At 40.6% G+C, this 17960-nt stretch overlaps 1 protein-coding gene across 8 annotated transcripts in view; it reads right to left on the bottom strand.

The window, feature by feature from the left end:
* DST (dystonin) overlaps positions 1-17960 on the bottom strand; it is a 450811-nt gene that overhangs the window by 276113 nt on the left and 156738 nt on the right. For all 8 annotated transcript variants that reach the window (XM_075554951.1, XM_075554950.1, XM_075554962.1 and 5 more), the window contains one exon: positions 9975-10036. In XM_075554951.1, coding sequence (XP_075411066.1) covers positions 9975-10036 — 62 coding nt within the window. The remainder of the gene's footprint in view (positions 1-9974; positions 10037-17960) is intronic.

Below are 17960 nucleotides of genomic sequence, written 5' to 3'. Positions count from 1 at the left end.
AACAATTAGTTTAAAGGCAGGATTAGTCAGACTAGTAAAATAAAGCAAACGGAAACAAATATATTTGAAATAAAGCCAGAAACTTCTGCTCGCCAACTGACATAGGTTTAAATTAATCTTTCTATTTTAAAACTAATTAAAGTACTCTGATAAATATAACATACCAAAACAAATCTCACTACAATCAAATCTATTCTGACCGATAGTGGCCCTACAGAGACAGGTGGAAATGCCCTGGGCACTCTGGTTTTTGAGGCTGTAAACCCTTAGAGTGTGAACTTAACAGTAAATTGAGCATTAATTCAAAAGCCCCACAAATGTATCAGTTACTTGGTTGCATGTAAACTTTTAATACAGACCATAACCAGAATCCTTTCATGGGTAACCACTACAGGCTTCTTTATAGTTGCATAATCACTTGACCTTCCTAAATCATGGGGACTGTGGTAAGTAATCTGAGCGATAAGATAAAGAAAAGTGAACAGTCTGATAAGCAAGGAGATTCTCCTGCCAGGTCTCATCATGTCACATTGCGTAGAGCCGCAGCCCCTCCTTCTAACTCATACTCTCATTTTATTACTCCGGTGGAGCCCTGGTGGCAGAGTGGGTTATGCACTGGGCTGCTAACCACAAGGTCAGCAGACTGAAATGCCACCCACTCTGTGGAGAAAGGTGAGGCTTTCTACTCCTGTTAGCCATTACAGTCCCAGAACCCTGTCCCACAGGGTCACTGTGAGTCAGAATCAACTCAATGACAGTGAGCTGAGCGCAACACTACCAGTCAGTCTCCAGGACAAGTCTCCCCTCTGTCCAAGGGAGCCAAACTGGGTGGCTTCTAAGACACTCTCCAAGTGTGATTCTATATGAGAACATGACCAAAAGCCGCCAACCTTTCCAATATAGAATGTGTCTTCATGGATTCCTTTTCGGTGAGAGGATACAGGATGAAAGGAAAGGGGCTTATCTTCAGCGATGGTGCCAGGAGGGTGAGCATGACAAAATGGCAGCTTCTTAGAACAACACACTCTTGCACTGAGGGAGGACATGAGCAGAGGCCCGAAGTCCAGCCACGACCTCAGTGTACAGCCATACAAACATATGCACAGAGGCCAACACCTCTATCTTGGCTTAACTCATAGTTGAGAACAGCCTGGACAATGAATAAGGAAGTACAATGCTAGTTTGTGTTGGCAACACAATCTGTTTAATATATGGTTGTATATTTAGAAGGATTAGTCTTTTCTTATTTTGAATGACTAGTTTTTAAATAATTGCAGAACTTTAATAACTGTAGACTTTTAATGATTGCAGACTTTTAATAATATTTATTTCATAAAAAGTATGGCAACACTGAGGTTTTTAAATGCATGTTATCACGACCATAAGGTTGTGATAAGTTGGTGAGAAATCTAAGGTTGGTGTAATCTAGTAAACTGAACGCTATCGCCTAAGCTAGTTGAAATGACTGGGAGCGACCAAGCTAATTAAAAAAAAATTCCATGGGGCAGAGGAGGGAATATCTAATACTGCCAGTCGGTAATTCTCCAGTTTCAGGAAAGTGCTAAGGCAAGGAGACAATGGGTCAGTCTAACTCCTTTAAAAAGCCTAGCACTTTCTAAAATAAATAAACTAAAAGACAAAATAGTTGAAGCACAAAAAAGGATATGGATAAAGGAAGTCAGAGTACTCATCTATAGCACAATTTCTCACTCACAGATTGATTACAGCCTGCCAGGTGCTATATTTCAGACTTACCTGAATTCTATCACCCGAATGCTCACACTAACCCACCACTGCCGCCATTTTAAAGACGAGAGCTTAAGAAGTTAAGGCCCCCCACAAGAGAGTATACACTGGGCACAGAGTTCAGGGCTCTGAAGGAGAATCCAGTTGTGCTTCACCCTAAAGCGGCGGTTCTCAACCTGTGGGTCATGAACGACCCTGTCACAGGGGTTGCCCGATTCATAACAATAGAAAAGTCACATGTATGAAGTGGCAAGGAAAATAATTTTATGGCTGCAGGTCCCCACCACATGAGGAGCTCTGAGAAAGGGTCGCAGCATGAGGAAGGCGGAGAACCACTGCAAGGCATGGCCGTTACCTGTTCCTCTTGCGAGCTCCCCCTTTTGGGCTTACAGATAAAACTCATTGGAGGCAGTTTGGGAATTATTTGTCCCTCAAAAATAATTGTCTTGAACTTAGCAGAATATACGGTTAAAATGGGGAAACCTCGTGGGGGCGCGGGGGTGGGCAGGGCACATCCAGTAGGCAAAGGCTTACCCTCTCAACTACTGCAATGCCCACATGAACAAGACTGCCCGGATCGGTTCCTCCCAGAACCCTAATTAGAGTAAGAAGAGCTGGTCATTAAATTGAAAGAAGTAAACTGAATAGAATAACTGAGAAAGGAAGTGTTTTAAGAATTCTTTTAAAAGAAGGCATATTTCACCTATCCCAAGCCTAAGTCAGAACCACAGAGAAGCTCATAGCAATAAGTCGAGTCACGGACAAGGGGTCTCCAAATCACTGGCCCTTGGAGCTCTCCCAAAGCACAACTCCTAAGGGGGATCAGCCCAGCTCTCCGTGTACAAGGCAGTCATCCATTCCTTCCGCCTCCGTCTCGGGAATCGTCAGAACGGACTCCAGGGCAGTGAGTTTCCAATCTCCTTCCATGTCACTTCTCATTTCTCCTCTAACTCCCCTTCACGTCCCTCCCTTTACAAGGGCTGACAGTCTGCTTCTTTAAGGTTTTTCATGTACAGAAAGGTACACTACTTTCAGTGAATGGAAAAGGAATGCAGTAAAGCGAGAAATACACAAAACCAACTGCTTTCCTATCTGTTTCTCCCTAACAATGTTCACCACTTCACATCAACGACAAGATTTAACAAAAAGATCTATAATACAAGGCTGTCTCCGGATTACAAATTTTAGCTTTAAATGGGCTTTGTAAAAATTAAAACAGGAACGGCTCATATCTATATGTCTTCCTTAGTATGTAATATCTTTCTATGCGTAAGAACCATTAGAAAAATGCTTCCAGATACACTAAAGCATCTTTGACATAATAATACATTAATAATATTATTATTATTTTGATGCACATCACAAAACATTTTGATTACTACAAGCCACGATTTAGTACACGATTCATATAATTATGAACCTCAACTTCCTAAAGAATAGATTTCATAGGACTGGGAAGGGGTGGTTCATAACCATAGAATGTACATAAGTCAGATATTTGTAACTTCCGGATCACACTTATTTCATCTAAATTTCATATACTTATTTTATAGTCTGCATGGTTGACCCCCTGAAAAACTGTCCCACAATGCTTTCATTGAGACAGAGTAAGGTCCATGGTACAACATTCCTTTTATCGTGACTGGGTTCAAATGTGGGAAAGACCACATGAAGGCTGAACTTTCTAATTAAATAACACAACCTTGGTATGAGAGTCTAAAATATTTGGGGATATGTAACTGTTCTTCACTTGAAACCACAATCACTACAGTTTGCTGTAATTTCTAGACATAGAAGAAGGACAGGCATAAAAGTTAAGTTCGGACACATCTGAGCTTTGTTTTCCAGATTTTAGTACACAATGCATGTGATTATCAGAAAGGGCTACTTTTAGTTGATATAAAAAGAAAGACGGAGAACTACGTACTGGCTGACAACGAGTTAACTCTGACATGGTCCAGCTTTCCATCTGGCTAAAGTGGTTCTTCACTGAATGAGTTCATTTTAAATTCTGACCTACATCAGACTTTAGAAACAAATAAGCTAATTTGATTACAATCCCAGCCAGACTAGCAATTACCTATTGGCTGCTCTAAAAAGTTTATTTTCTCAATTTTTTAACTCTGTTGCAATAGAATTACATCATTTAAGATTTGTCTTTTTTTTTTAAGGAGGCTGTATATTAGAGGTAAATTAGGAATTGAATACTTGCCGCCTGAGTCTAGACTAAGTATGCTTAGCCATGGAGAGCCGCTGGGAGGGTGAAATGATTTGACCTATGCAAGTACACTGGCGACACACAGTAAGGAGAGTCTCGTTCCTATGATGCGCCCTAGGAATGAATGGTATAGTCTCTGCTATCAAACAGCTCAACTAGTGTTTCCACATTTTTAGTAGAAGCAATTTCCTTATGCTAGATCACGGAGCTTTTGAATTCCTTAAAACCTGACTAATCCCACGCAGCAGAGTAACAACAACAAACACCACCACCCCACCCCCCATCCAGCCATCAAGTCAATGCCGACTCACACTGACCCTACGGGCCTGGGTCGAGCTGCCCCGGGGGTTCCAAGGCTGCTGCTCTTTAGCGGAGTAAGAGCCTCATGTTCCTCCCAAGGGGTGTTGGGTAATTTAGCGATACAGGTGTTGCGCGGTAGCAAGTCAAGGCTCTGGTGGGGTAGTCTGGATACGCACTGGGCTGCGAAGCACAAGGTCAACAGTGTGAAACCAGCTGCTCCGTGGGAAGAAGATACGGCTTTCTGTTTCTGCGAAGAATTAAAGCCTCAGAAACCCAAAAGGGTAGTGCTACCCTATCCTATGGAGCAGCGGTTCTCAAGCTGGGGGTCGCCACCCCATTGGGGGGCGAACGACCCTTTCACAGGGATCGCCCAATTCATAACAGTAGCAAAATGACAGTTATGAAGTAGCAACAAAATTAATTCTATGGTTGGAGGGTCACCACAACATGAAAAACTGAATTAAAGGGTCGCGGAATTGGGATGGTTGAGAACCACTGCTATGGGGCCACTAGGAGTCAGAGTCAACTGGACGGCAGTGAGTTTTTTTGTGTTCCCCATAGTAGGTTCCCCAAAGTCCACTGTCAGCGAGACAACTGCCCTCCCTTGTTCTTCTACTGTTCGCATTCCTGCTTCCAACCTGGAACGATAGCAGAGAGGCTCCAGAAAACATGGGAGAACTCTCTGGGCGACCCACAGCCAACTTCCCAGGAGCCAGGCTCCCCCAGCTGCAATGCCAGCGGCGACCACTGGGAATCAATTCAGCACACATCTTGCTTCCCCTGCAGCCACCTCATCAGAGAGGAGAAAACCAGTGTAGAGTCTTCGACACCCAAGTTCCACACCCCGGATTTCTCCTGCCCTCGTCTGTGGGAGAGTTCTTTTCACACATGTGTGTGCATGGCAACTCCACAACGAGGAAGAAACGAGGAAAAGGGCAGGCGACCTGTTGGCATTCTTCACTGGGATTCAGAATATACTTTCTCATGAAAAATCAAAGTCCCAAGGCTGGGAGGTAGAGGATTGTCTATTACACTGAGGGAACTGCAACTATTATAAATCATACATTATTAAACGGAAATTTGATATGCTCTGTAAATTTTCACCCATACCTGAATAATAATTCATAAATAAGCCTTTCATAAAAAAAGAAAAAACATCATAAACAGAGGGTCTCAACTTTTTATCTATTTGTCCACACATGGGAAAGTAGGGTTCAGTTCCTAGCAGAAGGTTCCTACAAAAGTGATTCTCAGCTGGTGAGTGGATGACATGCCAGCATGTACTAGAATTTGGGGGGAAGGGTTTCCTCAATAAAGAGTGAATCGTCTCAGGTAATTCTGACATGTCCTTGGGAAAAAGAATCATTTTCATACGGGGTGAATAGATATGCTACCTTATCGCAGCACGTCTCTGCTACATTATGTTTTAGATGGAGTTTGCTTAATAATGACTATATTTAAAAGTTATTAAGCGATGATATTTTTCCAAGTTCAGAAAACAGATGTAAAAAAACAGATGTAAAACATTACCTGTCTCAAACTCTAGGATTCTCAATAAAAGAAACAAAAATGTGACTAATATTCACTTGTTAAGTCCTACGGGTTTCTCTGATATTTGTAGAAGAGTTATCCCAGTGGGTCCAACGCTGTTGTTCTGAGCAGTCCTGACTCTCAGTGACCTGTGTTCAGCAGAACAAACGCTGCCTCACCTGATGCCACTCTCAGGTTGATGCTTCGCCCATTGTGCAGACATGCATCCGTCAGCCCATCAAACAACTTTTCTTTCCTCTGTCTCTCTACCAAGCATGTGGTACTTTTCCAGAGACTGGCCTCTCCTGATAGTGAGTCCACAGCACAAGAGGCAAAGTCCCTTCCTTCTCATTTCTAAGGAGCATTCTTGCTGAAGTTCTTCTAAGACAGATTTGTTATTCTGGCAGACCAGGGGATTTTAAATATTCTTCACCTACACCCTAAGTTAAATGCACCGATGATTCTTTGGTACTCCTTATTCATTGTCCAACTTTCACATAAATGTGAGGTGACTAAAAATACCCTGGCTTGGGTCAGGTGCACCTTAGTGCTCAAAAGGACAACCTTGCTCCTACACTTTAAAGAGATCTCATGCAGCAGATTTGCCCAGTGTGATATGCTATTTGATTTCTTGAATGCCATTTTTATGAGCTTTGGTTAAGAATACAGGTAAAATGAAATATTTGACAATTTCAATCTGTTCTCTGCTTATCATGATTGTGTTAATCTGGGTACATTAGAGAAACAAATCCACAGAAACTCATATATAAGAGAGAGTTTTATATAAAGGTTAAGTGCACATCAAGAAAACATCCCAACCCAGTGCTGCCCAAGCCCACAAGTCCTACATTAACTCATATGTCCAACACCAATCCACAAAGTCCTCCTCCATCTCACAAAACACACGCAATGATGCCAACTGCAAGAGGAAAGCCAAGTCAGTGAGTGTGTACGCATCTCAATGCTGGCAGGGGTCTCCACACGGCTGCTCCAGCACCCAGGGCTGCATCGGGGTAGGTCCATGTGGCTTCTCCTCAGGGGTGTCTTGCAGGAAATCAGCCTTGCAAGCTGAAGCAGGGAACTGGCTAAGGCAGCTGCACCCTTGTCTGACCATCACAAAGCAAGAGACCCGAAAACTAGAAAGGCAAGGCTCACCGAGCCATTTATCCCTCCATCCTTCAATAAACCCCACATGTGTTTATCGGCCAGGTTGGCACAATAAACTACCTCAATGATGTTATCAAGTGACCCAGTTGTAAGGAATTTTCTTTACATTCAGTTGTAATCCAATACTGAAGGCTGCAGTCTTTGACCTTCATCCATAAATGCTTCAAGTCCTCCTCACTTTCAGCATACATACGGCAAGTTGTTATTGAATCTTCTTACAATCCTCATGCTGCAGATTTGCTCAGCACAGAGTGAATTAGGATGGTCCAAGGATATAAACCTGACCCACACCACAAGTATCCCTTGTTGTAGCCTAATGACTGATTCCTAGCCTATGCACAGGTTCTGCATGTACACAATTAAGTGTTTCTTGAATTTCCATTCTTGATAATTGGTTATGATCCATACAGTCAAAAGCCTTTGCATAGTCAGTAAGACACCAGGAAACATTTTTCTGGCATTCCCTGTTTTCAGCCCAAATCAATCTGACATCAGCAATGATACCCTTAATTCCACATTCTCTTCTGAATACCATGTTATTTCCTGTCCTGACTTTGTGACAGCTCTCTGTCTATGCACTGCTGCATTCTGAAGTTATTTTCAGCTTACCTGTGATATTAATTACATCATTTGTGGTAGTTACGTAATCTGGTGTCAATTTGAGGATTAAGAGTGAAGAGGTGGCGTCTAGCCTATCAATCAGGTCATAGGCAATGAGGCCCCTGTGTGGGCATGGCCTTCTCCTGAGGATTCTGGGAACTCCGGTATTCCTCCTTGGAAGCAGGAGACTCTCTGCTCACTCCTGGGAGACATTCCAGCTGACAAGACACATGGAATTATACTAGTTCCCCAAACTGGAGGAGCCACATGGAGACCCCTGCCAGTGCTGAGATGTTTACAATGCCACTGAATTCAGAAGACTTCCCAACCACCAACCTGTGATCTTCCTGTATTCGGCATCATTTGTATGTATTTCGTGAGTCTGAAGAGGAGTTTCTAGACTGGTATTGGACAGATGGGCTAATATTGGACTTATAGACTTAATCTGGTCTTGGCTGGGATGTTTTCTCAATATTCAATTTCTCTTGTATATAAAGCTCTTTCCTATAGACACATAAGCAATTTGTTTCACTAGTCCACCCAGACTAAAACACCATTAGATAATTTCTACATTATATTTGAACTCCTTTATTTGCAAGTGGCCCAATATGTATCTCAATGGTCAGCTAGCCATCATCCATATTTCTTGGAATAGACAAAATAGTGCTTTTGGTATTGCAGCTGTTTGTTGAAACATCTCAATGGGTAGTCTGTCTTTGTTTTTGGCGATGCCTCCAGTGTATCTAGAGCTTCTTCCTTCATTACTATTGGCTCTTGATCATATGCCACCTCCTGAAATGCTTGAGCACTCACCAATTCTTTATAGCTCCATGACTGTGCATCCATTCCATCCTCTCTCCATGCTCCCTGCATCGTAGAAGATTTTCCCATAGAATCTTTCAGTACTGCAACTCCAGCTTGGATTTTTCTTCAGGTCTTTCAGCTTGAGAAATACCAAGCATGTTTTTTCTTTTTGGTTTTCTAAAGGTGGAGCATTGCACACGTCTTTATAATACTTTACTTTGTCTTCTTGAACTGTCCTTTGAAATCTTCTGTTCAGCTCTTCTACACCATTCTTTCTATTTGTGTTAGCTGCTACACATCTAAGAACCTGCTTCAGAGTCCCTTTTCACGTCTGTTGTGGTCTTTTCTTTCTTCTCTATCTTTTACATATTTTGCTTTCTTTGCGTATGAAATCCTTGATGTTATCCCATAATTCATTCTGGTCTAAAGTAATTAGCATTCAATGAGTAGTAGCTATTCTGGAGACTGTCTCTAAATTCTGGGAGAATATATACTCGAGGTATACTTTGACTCTTGCAGACTTCTTTTAATTTATCTTCAACTTGAACTGACACAGGAGCAATTGCGAATGTGTTATATAATCAACCCTTGTTCATGTTCTGACTAATGATATTGAGCTTCTTCATCAACTTTTACACCAATTAGTCAATTTGGTTCTTGCTTATTCCATCAAGTGAGATCCACTTGTATGTACAGTTGCCAGGCTGAAATAAATGTCATTATTATGAGGACACTGGTCTTGCAAAATTTTGTCTAAAACGGTATTCCCAATGAGTAGGTAATTGGTCTTGTAAAATTCCATCATGTAATGTACAGCTTTGTTTCTATCACCAAGGACACATTTTGCATGTACTAATGTGTCTATGTTTCCAACTTTAGTATTCCAATTATCAGTAGTTATCAGTGCATCTTAATTGCATGTTTGTCCAATTTCAGACTGCAAATGTTGGTAAAAATTTTCAATTTCTTCATCTTTGGCATAAGTGGTTATGGTGAAAATTTGAATAGTAAGCATTAACGTATCTTCCTTGTAGATATATGAATTTCAATAACTATATTATATGTAAAGGTTGCAAATATTTCTAGAGTGCTTGTGTTATATTTTCAAAGGGATCCATGGAACACAAATGATTGTTAATTTAAGAATTATATTTATTCATTGTTTCACAGAGAAATGTATACATAAGTTCCAATCCTTGCATCTTATCAAGTATACTAGGAAAAGTGACATAAAATATCTATTTTTATTCTCGTTTAAAACAGACACATTTTTAATTTTGAAGCAAGTAATCTTACCGAGCATTGCCTCTTAACCATGCCCTATCATGTAAATATTTACATTTTTCTTAAATGGCTGAGATTTTTAAGAGCCCAATAATGATCGGTTTTGCTAATGTCACAGAACACACTGTAATCACTACGTACTCATCTCCCCACTACGTACTCATTACCCACTAAATAAGTACAGAGACCTGAAATGCAAGTGAAATGCTCTGATATTTAAAATTTCAAGTGATGTTTAAAAGCTGTACTTAGAGCTAAATGGGCAACAACTGTTCAAAAATTTAATGATGCAAAATAATTCCCTGTGAAAGAAATGTACACTGACCTTCATGAGATGCTGATTTATCCATTTTGTAAACGTTTTCTTTTGAACTTTGTCCCGTTCATCTGAAAAAAAGGAGAAAACAATATATGGTTAGTGAAGAATTTGTTAGTGATTACGCACATCCACAGGAACAGAGTATTTAAAGAAATCGTTGAGTATATCTGAATTTTCTTCTTAACTGTGGGCAGGTTAAAGTTATCTGTAAGAAAGTGTTACAGATCTCTCTGTCAGACCGCTTCAACTTCCAGTGGCATTCCATTAAATAAACGAACTCTGCTGTCTGTCTGCACCTCCTCAGCTCTGTCTGCTCTCATCCCGTAGCTGCAGGGCCGCCCTTGCAGGTGAACCACCCAAGCACCCTCTGCGTGTGCGCTTCACAGGACAGGTAGTGCTATTTCCATTTCACAAAAGAGGAAACTGGCCGCTCTTACCCAAGCGGGCTCCAGAGTTTTGATAACAGGCAAGATTTCAAAGTAGACCTATTGGCTTGCAGTCAAGCCCTGATTTAATTACTACCGTGCTGCGTCTTTCTAGTTTGTCTGTAAGAAACACCCCAATTAGATCCTCACTGTGGAGAGTAACACTCTCCGGATCACTGTGGTTCTGGTGCAGAGACTGCATGAGAACCAGTCTTCCCCAACCAAGAACTAACATGCACCACGACATCACTTCTTTCTTTCCACTTCCAGGCAGAATTCCCTGCTTTCTTGTTTCCTCCCGCCCTCCTTTCTACACCTGGGCATACACCTTGCTCCTTCCTCTCTCACCACAATCAGACTCTGTGTAACCTTTCCCTGGGGGTAAAGCACACCTTGCTTTTTCCCTTCAATTTTTTCGCATTTCACCCCTGCACCCTTCTTAAACTATCAAATCGGAACTAGATTTCTTGAAAATGCTTATTTTGTTTTTTAGACATATCGGTACCTTCTACAAACAGTATTTATTATTTCCAAAATAAACATAGTAGCAAATGTAAGAACAAATCAAATGGAAGAAAAGTATGCAACATGTGACCAAGGGTGAAACTCAAACAAACTCACTGCCATTGAGTCAATTCTGACACCTGGCACCCCGATAGGACAGAGCATACCTGCCCCTGAAGCTCTCCAGACTATAACTCTATATGGGAGCAGAGAGTCCCATCGGCTCCCAAGGAGCAGATGATGGTTTCGAACTGCTGACTTTGAGATTAGCAACTGAACACAGAACCACTAAGCCACCAGAGCTCTTTAATGAAAAGTATTAGGGAAAATCAAGTGGGGAAAAGTATACAACATGAGACAGAGGATTATTAATATTTTTAAAGCACTTAGAAATTTAAAAAGGTGGGCACCTGAATATGTAAGTGTGAAAAAAAATTTTAAATAAAGCAAAGCCTGTCTTTCACTCAGAGTTGCTAGTGGTTTCAAAGAGTGGACCCTGCAAATCCCAGCCCAACACATAACCACCACCCCACGAGAGCGCCTTTCAATCTCACTAGAAATCATAATGCAAATAACACAGAGAACGCATCTTATCAAACTGCCAAGAGTTTGTGGGAAATAACGTACGAAGGTTGACAATACCACAAACAACATTGCATAGTGTCACTGGAAGTTTAAATTTAGTTTAAATCCTTAGAAGTATGTGCAATACCGTAGCAAATAGTCCCATCTAACTAACTTAAATTTAAACCAACTTAATTAAAATTACATAGTTAATAATAATTAAATAAAGTTAACAACATAAAGATATAATAATGATTATATCAGCCATATTTCAAGTGCTCAACAGTTACTTTCTGGACAGCAATGACAGACCACACACGCCACCACAAAAATTTTCATTGGCCGGTACTTCTCTAGAACAATTTTCCATTGGTTATCAAACAGTGTGTTGGACAGGTGACTATAGATCAAAATAATACCTTATTGGAACAGCTAAAAACTTGTCACTTGATGGCACATCTACTGTGCATTGGGCCTGGTTTTCAACAGTGTGTGTGTGTGTGTGTGTGTGTGTGTTTTATACTGGGATTTATCTCTTAATGTATTTTGTCATTGTGGGTAGTTCTCTTGAAATGTTGTTACATGTTTTTCGATATATGAAACCCAGGAATGAAGAACCTATAGAGACAACAAACAGAATAAGGGTCCCTGCAGGGAGTGGGGGAGGGTTATACAATGAGGGGGAGACTAAAATTTTCTGAGAGACTAATAAAAATATGAGTTGGTTCTGCCAAAGCCTCAGCTGTCTAATTTCCTTTTGGACTCAGCATTAGATATTAATAAGTGGGAAAGGGGATGGTAGGAAGCAGATATGAAATGAAGAAGCTTTCTAGATCTGAGTACAAGTACTCAGGTCAGCACAAATTATTTATGCAATATTTTGTCCAACTCCAGTTCCCAAATACTTTGCTCATAACTACTTTGCCAAAACAATGATACTAACAATTATTAAACAATATGATCACATTTATTAATTCCTCATATTAGTGTGTGGTTTGCTCAGGGTCATCATCTACACCTCATTCATCTTCATCCACCCCATGTTAGATGCCACAAGGCTTCCAGGCACTCAATAAGTCAATGTCCATGATGTGGGTTAAGTTTGTATCAAAAAGGACTGAACCCAGTAAGCTAAAGTATATTTCCTTAAATACGGTAGTACGCACTACTGTCTCTATCTCTTGAAGCACTAATGGCACCTAAGGAAGTGTCTTCAGAATTGTTATTCTGAAGAGTTCAGAAGGAACTTAAACTCTTAATTACAAATAAAAAGAAGCAAAATACTAGACCACCTTACTAATGAAATGCAGAGGCATGTAGTCACTCGAACATCTATCAGGCTCCTATGATGAGCCGTGGGAGGGCTGGGACTCAAGCTAACAGAAAGAGTACTGGTTCTTGCTCATCATCCAGCAAGAGCACCCTGCTCTGGAGTAAGCATGCCAACTAAGTGAAGCTGGTGGCATTCATCCTGTGAAGACTCATGAGGAGAGAGGTTGGCCCTGAGGAAATAGAGCAGAAGGCATTTGCTAGACATAGAAATGTCTTCATCAAAAAGAAACCTTAGTATAATAACTTAACACTGAAAGATCCATGGCTGGATCTCATCCTGTGACTACCTCCAGAGTTGCCTCCACTTCCCCAAGAGACTTTCATCGTCCTTCAAAAGGAAGCACAGAAACAAAAGAAACCATTTCCATCACACACAAGGTGCTGGGAAATGGGGCCTTCCAGAATAGGTGACCTTTGAATGAGTCAATGGAAACATTGGAAATTCTCCACTACCCGGGAGCAGCCACAGCACATTCCTAGGAACGCTTTATGCGTCCCCAGCAGAGAAAGAGCACTGTACAAATGAAAATTGTTTCCTAGCTAGCTGGTTTAGATAGTATCCTGTCCAATTAATAGCCTACGCTTCTGATGCTCAAACCTCAAGAAATAAGATGTACCATTAACTAAGACATTGTAGTTCAAGAATGGACAGCTTTCGCATTAACTTTCAAAATGAGGATGGTGTATGCCTGTAACCATCCTCCAAAATTTAATTCATGTAATCATCACATAATATAAACTTTTATTAAATTCCATTACATTCACCACATTGAATGCCTTACATAATTTTTCTCCTGATATAGAAAGATTGACAAGATAGATCTGATAATTTTCTAAGTTAGTAAAACTAGTTCTATACTGAAAACAAAGAAAGGAAACAGCATTTATAAAGACCAATCAACTTACTAGTAAAATTTTTACCCAACTAGTACATCAATAAACCTGACTGGGAAACAAATGTACAAGAGTCCTTGACACAATGGATGTATGCATGGATTGTGATAAGAGTTGTACGAGCCCCCAATAAAATGATTTTTTTTAATCAAGCACATAGGAGAGATTCACTAAAATAATACAACTATTAGAAGGTTATTTTGATTGCTGAGACTTTGTTATGGTTGTTGCTAGAGTCTCCAAAGCACTGCTGAAAACTTAAGACAGGTGCGCTAAGTATTTGGCACATAATACTGAGGTAATTATCTGGGAATTAGTATCCACAGTTAAAGTACATGAGTAAGGTACAAAAACTAAAGCCAACTAACACCCACTAATTCGTTAATTCCGTTATTGTTTCTAACAGTAGAACCTAAACCCTTTCTTTTAACGCATGGTGAAACTAGTTGAGTCTCATTCAACCAACAAGGGACCTTCTTTCACGCTACAATGTTCCCACCACAAGGCTACAGTAATAAACTCGGCAGTAATGTGGATTTCAGTGTTCCAACCATGTTCAAGAGAACAACTGAAAATCAGAAAGTAATTTAAGGCTGGGGAGACGGTGTGGTTTACAACTTTCCAGATGCACGATTTCAAAATGAAATTATTTCAAATGGTAGTATGCCATATTACACCACCAAGTTTTCCACTACCAGACTGTAAATGCTTCTTTGTGGCATTTCAGTCAGGGGTGTGTTACAGTGAAATTTATAGTTAGTCACTGTTGCCAGGACAACAATACGGAAAATCTTATTCCTGTGATTTTAACTGAGTCCATTGGTTTTACAGACCATCTGGGTAATTCTCTGAATGAAATGTTAGAACATTCCTCTATTTAAAAACTATTTCATTTATGGAGTAAGATTTAAATATAAACATGTTATTTATGTTCCTCTGATAAAATACAACATGGCTCAAATTACTCAATAACACTATATTTAAAGAAAAGAAGAAAGTAATTTTGAAGGAAAAACGGCAAAGAGAGCACCAAGTATAACAACCTACACAAACTTCTTTTCAGTACATCCGTATCTGAGCAAACACAGTACTGCACACAATAAATACCGACTGCATACATGCCTAGTCTTTGCATGACAATTCAGGGGAAAGTTTTCTTCAAGCAGCCTCAGAGATTGTGGCTGAAGCCCATCCAGACTGCTGAGAGGTGCCCACTGCAATCTGCCACCCCCACAGGGCGAACCAATGCAGGTAATGCCACCTTCCTTTCCGGACCTGAAACAGGAGGGGGAACCACAGGTCGTTCTACTAACCCAGACAGCACATCAATCCCACCAGCTTTGCGTTCCAGTCTTGACCATCCTTCACGAGCTGCCCCATCATTCTCCGGGGAAAGTGCCCAACAGATCCCTACGCTCTTTCCGTACACACGCATGTGTCGCAGTTCTTGTTCACGTTCTAAGTGGAAAGGCAACACTGACTAGACACTCCTACTTACAAGCTGAAACGACGTGGTTCGCTCCCCCTCTTAAGCAAACAATGGCAAAGCCAGCCTCCTGGACGACTTTGCAGGGAACACAGAATAAGCTCAAAAATAAATTCTCTGATTATCCTTTCGGTCTTAAATGTCTTTATATGAAGTACATGAAGAGAAAGTTTTTAATTCCCTAGCCATTTGTGTGTGTGTGTGTGTGTGTGTGTGTGTGTGTGTGCGGTGCGCGCGCGCGCTCATGGAGCAGATTTCATTGCAGAGCCAACCAATCACATTCTCTCTCTTCTAACTCCCCCTACCCCCACCCCCGCTAGAATTCCTGTGGAATAAAAAAAAATCCAGTCTAACTTGTTTAACTCATCCCAGATATGCCCGATAGTAACAATTAAGGGACCTTGACCTAATAGGTTAGACATACATCCTTCAAGGTAATACCGCTACCAAATATATTTATGTTCAACTTCACAGTTATTTTTTATGTAAATCTCACAGTTCTTTGAGTTGATTGGAGCTGTCTCTGTTCTAATGATGTCCACAATTGGGACAGATTAATAAACTAGCATAGAATTCTACTGCCTAAGTGACCAACCTAGAATTCAGTCCAACTGATTCCATTTTTTTCTATGTCTTAGATCAATAGCATCCTTAATGTAACAATACAGGAATAATAAATAATCTCTGACAATTTCACTTTTGAGTATAAATTGATGAATAAAAGTCTGGAAATGTGAATCGTTATTCTAAACAAGCAACAATGGACCAAACATTTTCACCACTCCTACGTCTATCTGAAACTAGGCAAATACACTGAATTGCAATGATACAAATAAACAAACAAAACTTCATACTATTTTCAGCAATAGGAAGTCAGCAAATTTGCTCATACCAAGGAAAAACATACAACTCTGCTAGAATAATAGTTGCTAGCATGCTTTAAAACATCCTGATATAATTTAACACCAATAGAAATACATGAGGGGCTTCTAAAACTTCGTGTAAAAATGGAATTGAAAGACGGGAAATTTTCCTCAAGCTCTTTGAAGGCCCCTCAAGCTGGTTCCACGCTGTCTGCTTAATAAGTAACCTCCTCCACTTCTCTCTCTAATTGCCTATGTTTCTCCCAAGTCCCCACGTCTACTAGAGAGAGAAAAAAACATCTGAACCTGCCTAATACATTGAAAACAGGATGACAATACCAAGTATTTAGAGTGCAGTTAGTATGCGCCAAGGAGCCCTGGTGGTTTATTGGTTTACTAATCACAAAGTTGGCAGTTCAAGCCCATCAGCCACTCTGCAGAAGAAAGCTGAGGCTCTTGGTTCCCATAGAAATGTACAGTCTTGGAAAACCTATAAAAACGTCTCTATGAACCAGAATCAGCTCAATGACAGTGGGTTTGGGTTTTGAAGAGTTCTGCTAGACAAAACACACACTCTATTAACCTCCTAACCTAATTTTTTACTCAGAAAGCAAAATGCTAACCTTTAAAAATAAACAACAAAAAGTAAAAAGTGAAGAAGCTTTGCAAAATCTCCAGCAGTGGGACTGCACAGAAGGTAGACTCTCCCCTCATGCAGGTCCGTGATTCTAAACACACAGGCAAGAGAACCACAATGGTGTACAAATATGAAGGGGCTCCAAGAAGTCATTGGGAAAAAATCCATTATACAGTCATACCTTGGTTGTCCAAGAGCTCCAAGCTCAAACTTTCCATGACTCAAACAGTGAAGTTGAAAAAAGATTTGTTCAGTTTCCATAACTTGGCTCTATAGTTCACTGAAAATCTGGCTTGGAAAAAGCTATACAGGACAGGAGTGAGTCACACCTCATGTCTGGCTCCGGACACAAAGGGTGACTCCAGTCTAAGCCTGCTCTTGCTCAGGCAACATGCGGTGCTTGGGTGAGCAGCACTTCAGCCACCATGAGCTGCCAACACTCCACACTCCTCACCCAGCAACCTTCCCGCTTCCCACTTAACCCTCCTCCCACCCAGGAGCTCAGGCCTCCTCGTTCACGCCGGACAGTGTAGCTGCTAGGAAGATAGAAAAGGTCAACAGAAGGGAGGTCCTCAACCCATGGCAGGTTTTTAAAAACCTATTTAACAGTCCCGCCATGATCCCATGCTTTCCTTCCTTCTGGCAACGGCGGATTCACATGCTGATACATGCTGCAAAGAAATCTTTTAAGGCTTTAGTTCAGAAAGGTGTTTTTTTTCATTCACAGCTTGAGATTCAAATCTTCATGCCTTGAACCTATTTTTTCCTCTTCCAAAAGAACTGACAACACAAAAAAGTTCTACAGGGTACCAGTACCTTTAGCTATTTAAATTTCCAATGCTGATGATTTTCTTACCCTTTTAAATATATATGTAATCATTACATGCTTATATTCAAATTTATATAAAATTGACATTGGTTTTTGTGGCAATCACCACTTAGCCACAATTTCTGTGCTAAATGTTTAGTACTGGTTATGTTTAAGGGGAAATCATCGGCATATTCAAATAGTAGCCTTCACAAAGATGCTCTTTACAGTTCAAAAACCCTTAACCCTTACGCCAAGAAACGAGAGAACTAAAAAAAAAAGGATATTTCAAGGTAAGCATGAAACTGAAAAAAAAAAACAACCTATAAGACATAACAACCACCACAAAACACCTCAATTCTGACTCACAGTGACCCTAAAGAGCAGGGTACAACTACCCTGGTCGACTTCTAAGACTGTAGCTCTTCGGGAGAGTAGAAAGCCTCATCTTTCTCCAGAAGAGCTGCTTGAGATTTCAA

Source organism: Tenrec ecaudatus, chromosome 7 (genome assembly GCF_050624435.1).
Source record: "Tenrec ecaudatus isolate mTenEca1 chromosome 7, mTenEca1.hap1, whole genome shotgun sequence".
Classification (NCBI taxonomy): domain Eukaryota; kingdom Metazoa; phylum Chordata; class Mammalia; order Afrosoricida; family Tenrecidae; genus Tenrec; species Tenrec ecaudatus.
This window is presented reverse-complemented; position numbering and strand designations above follow the sequence as displayed.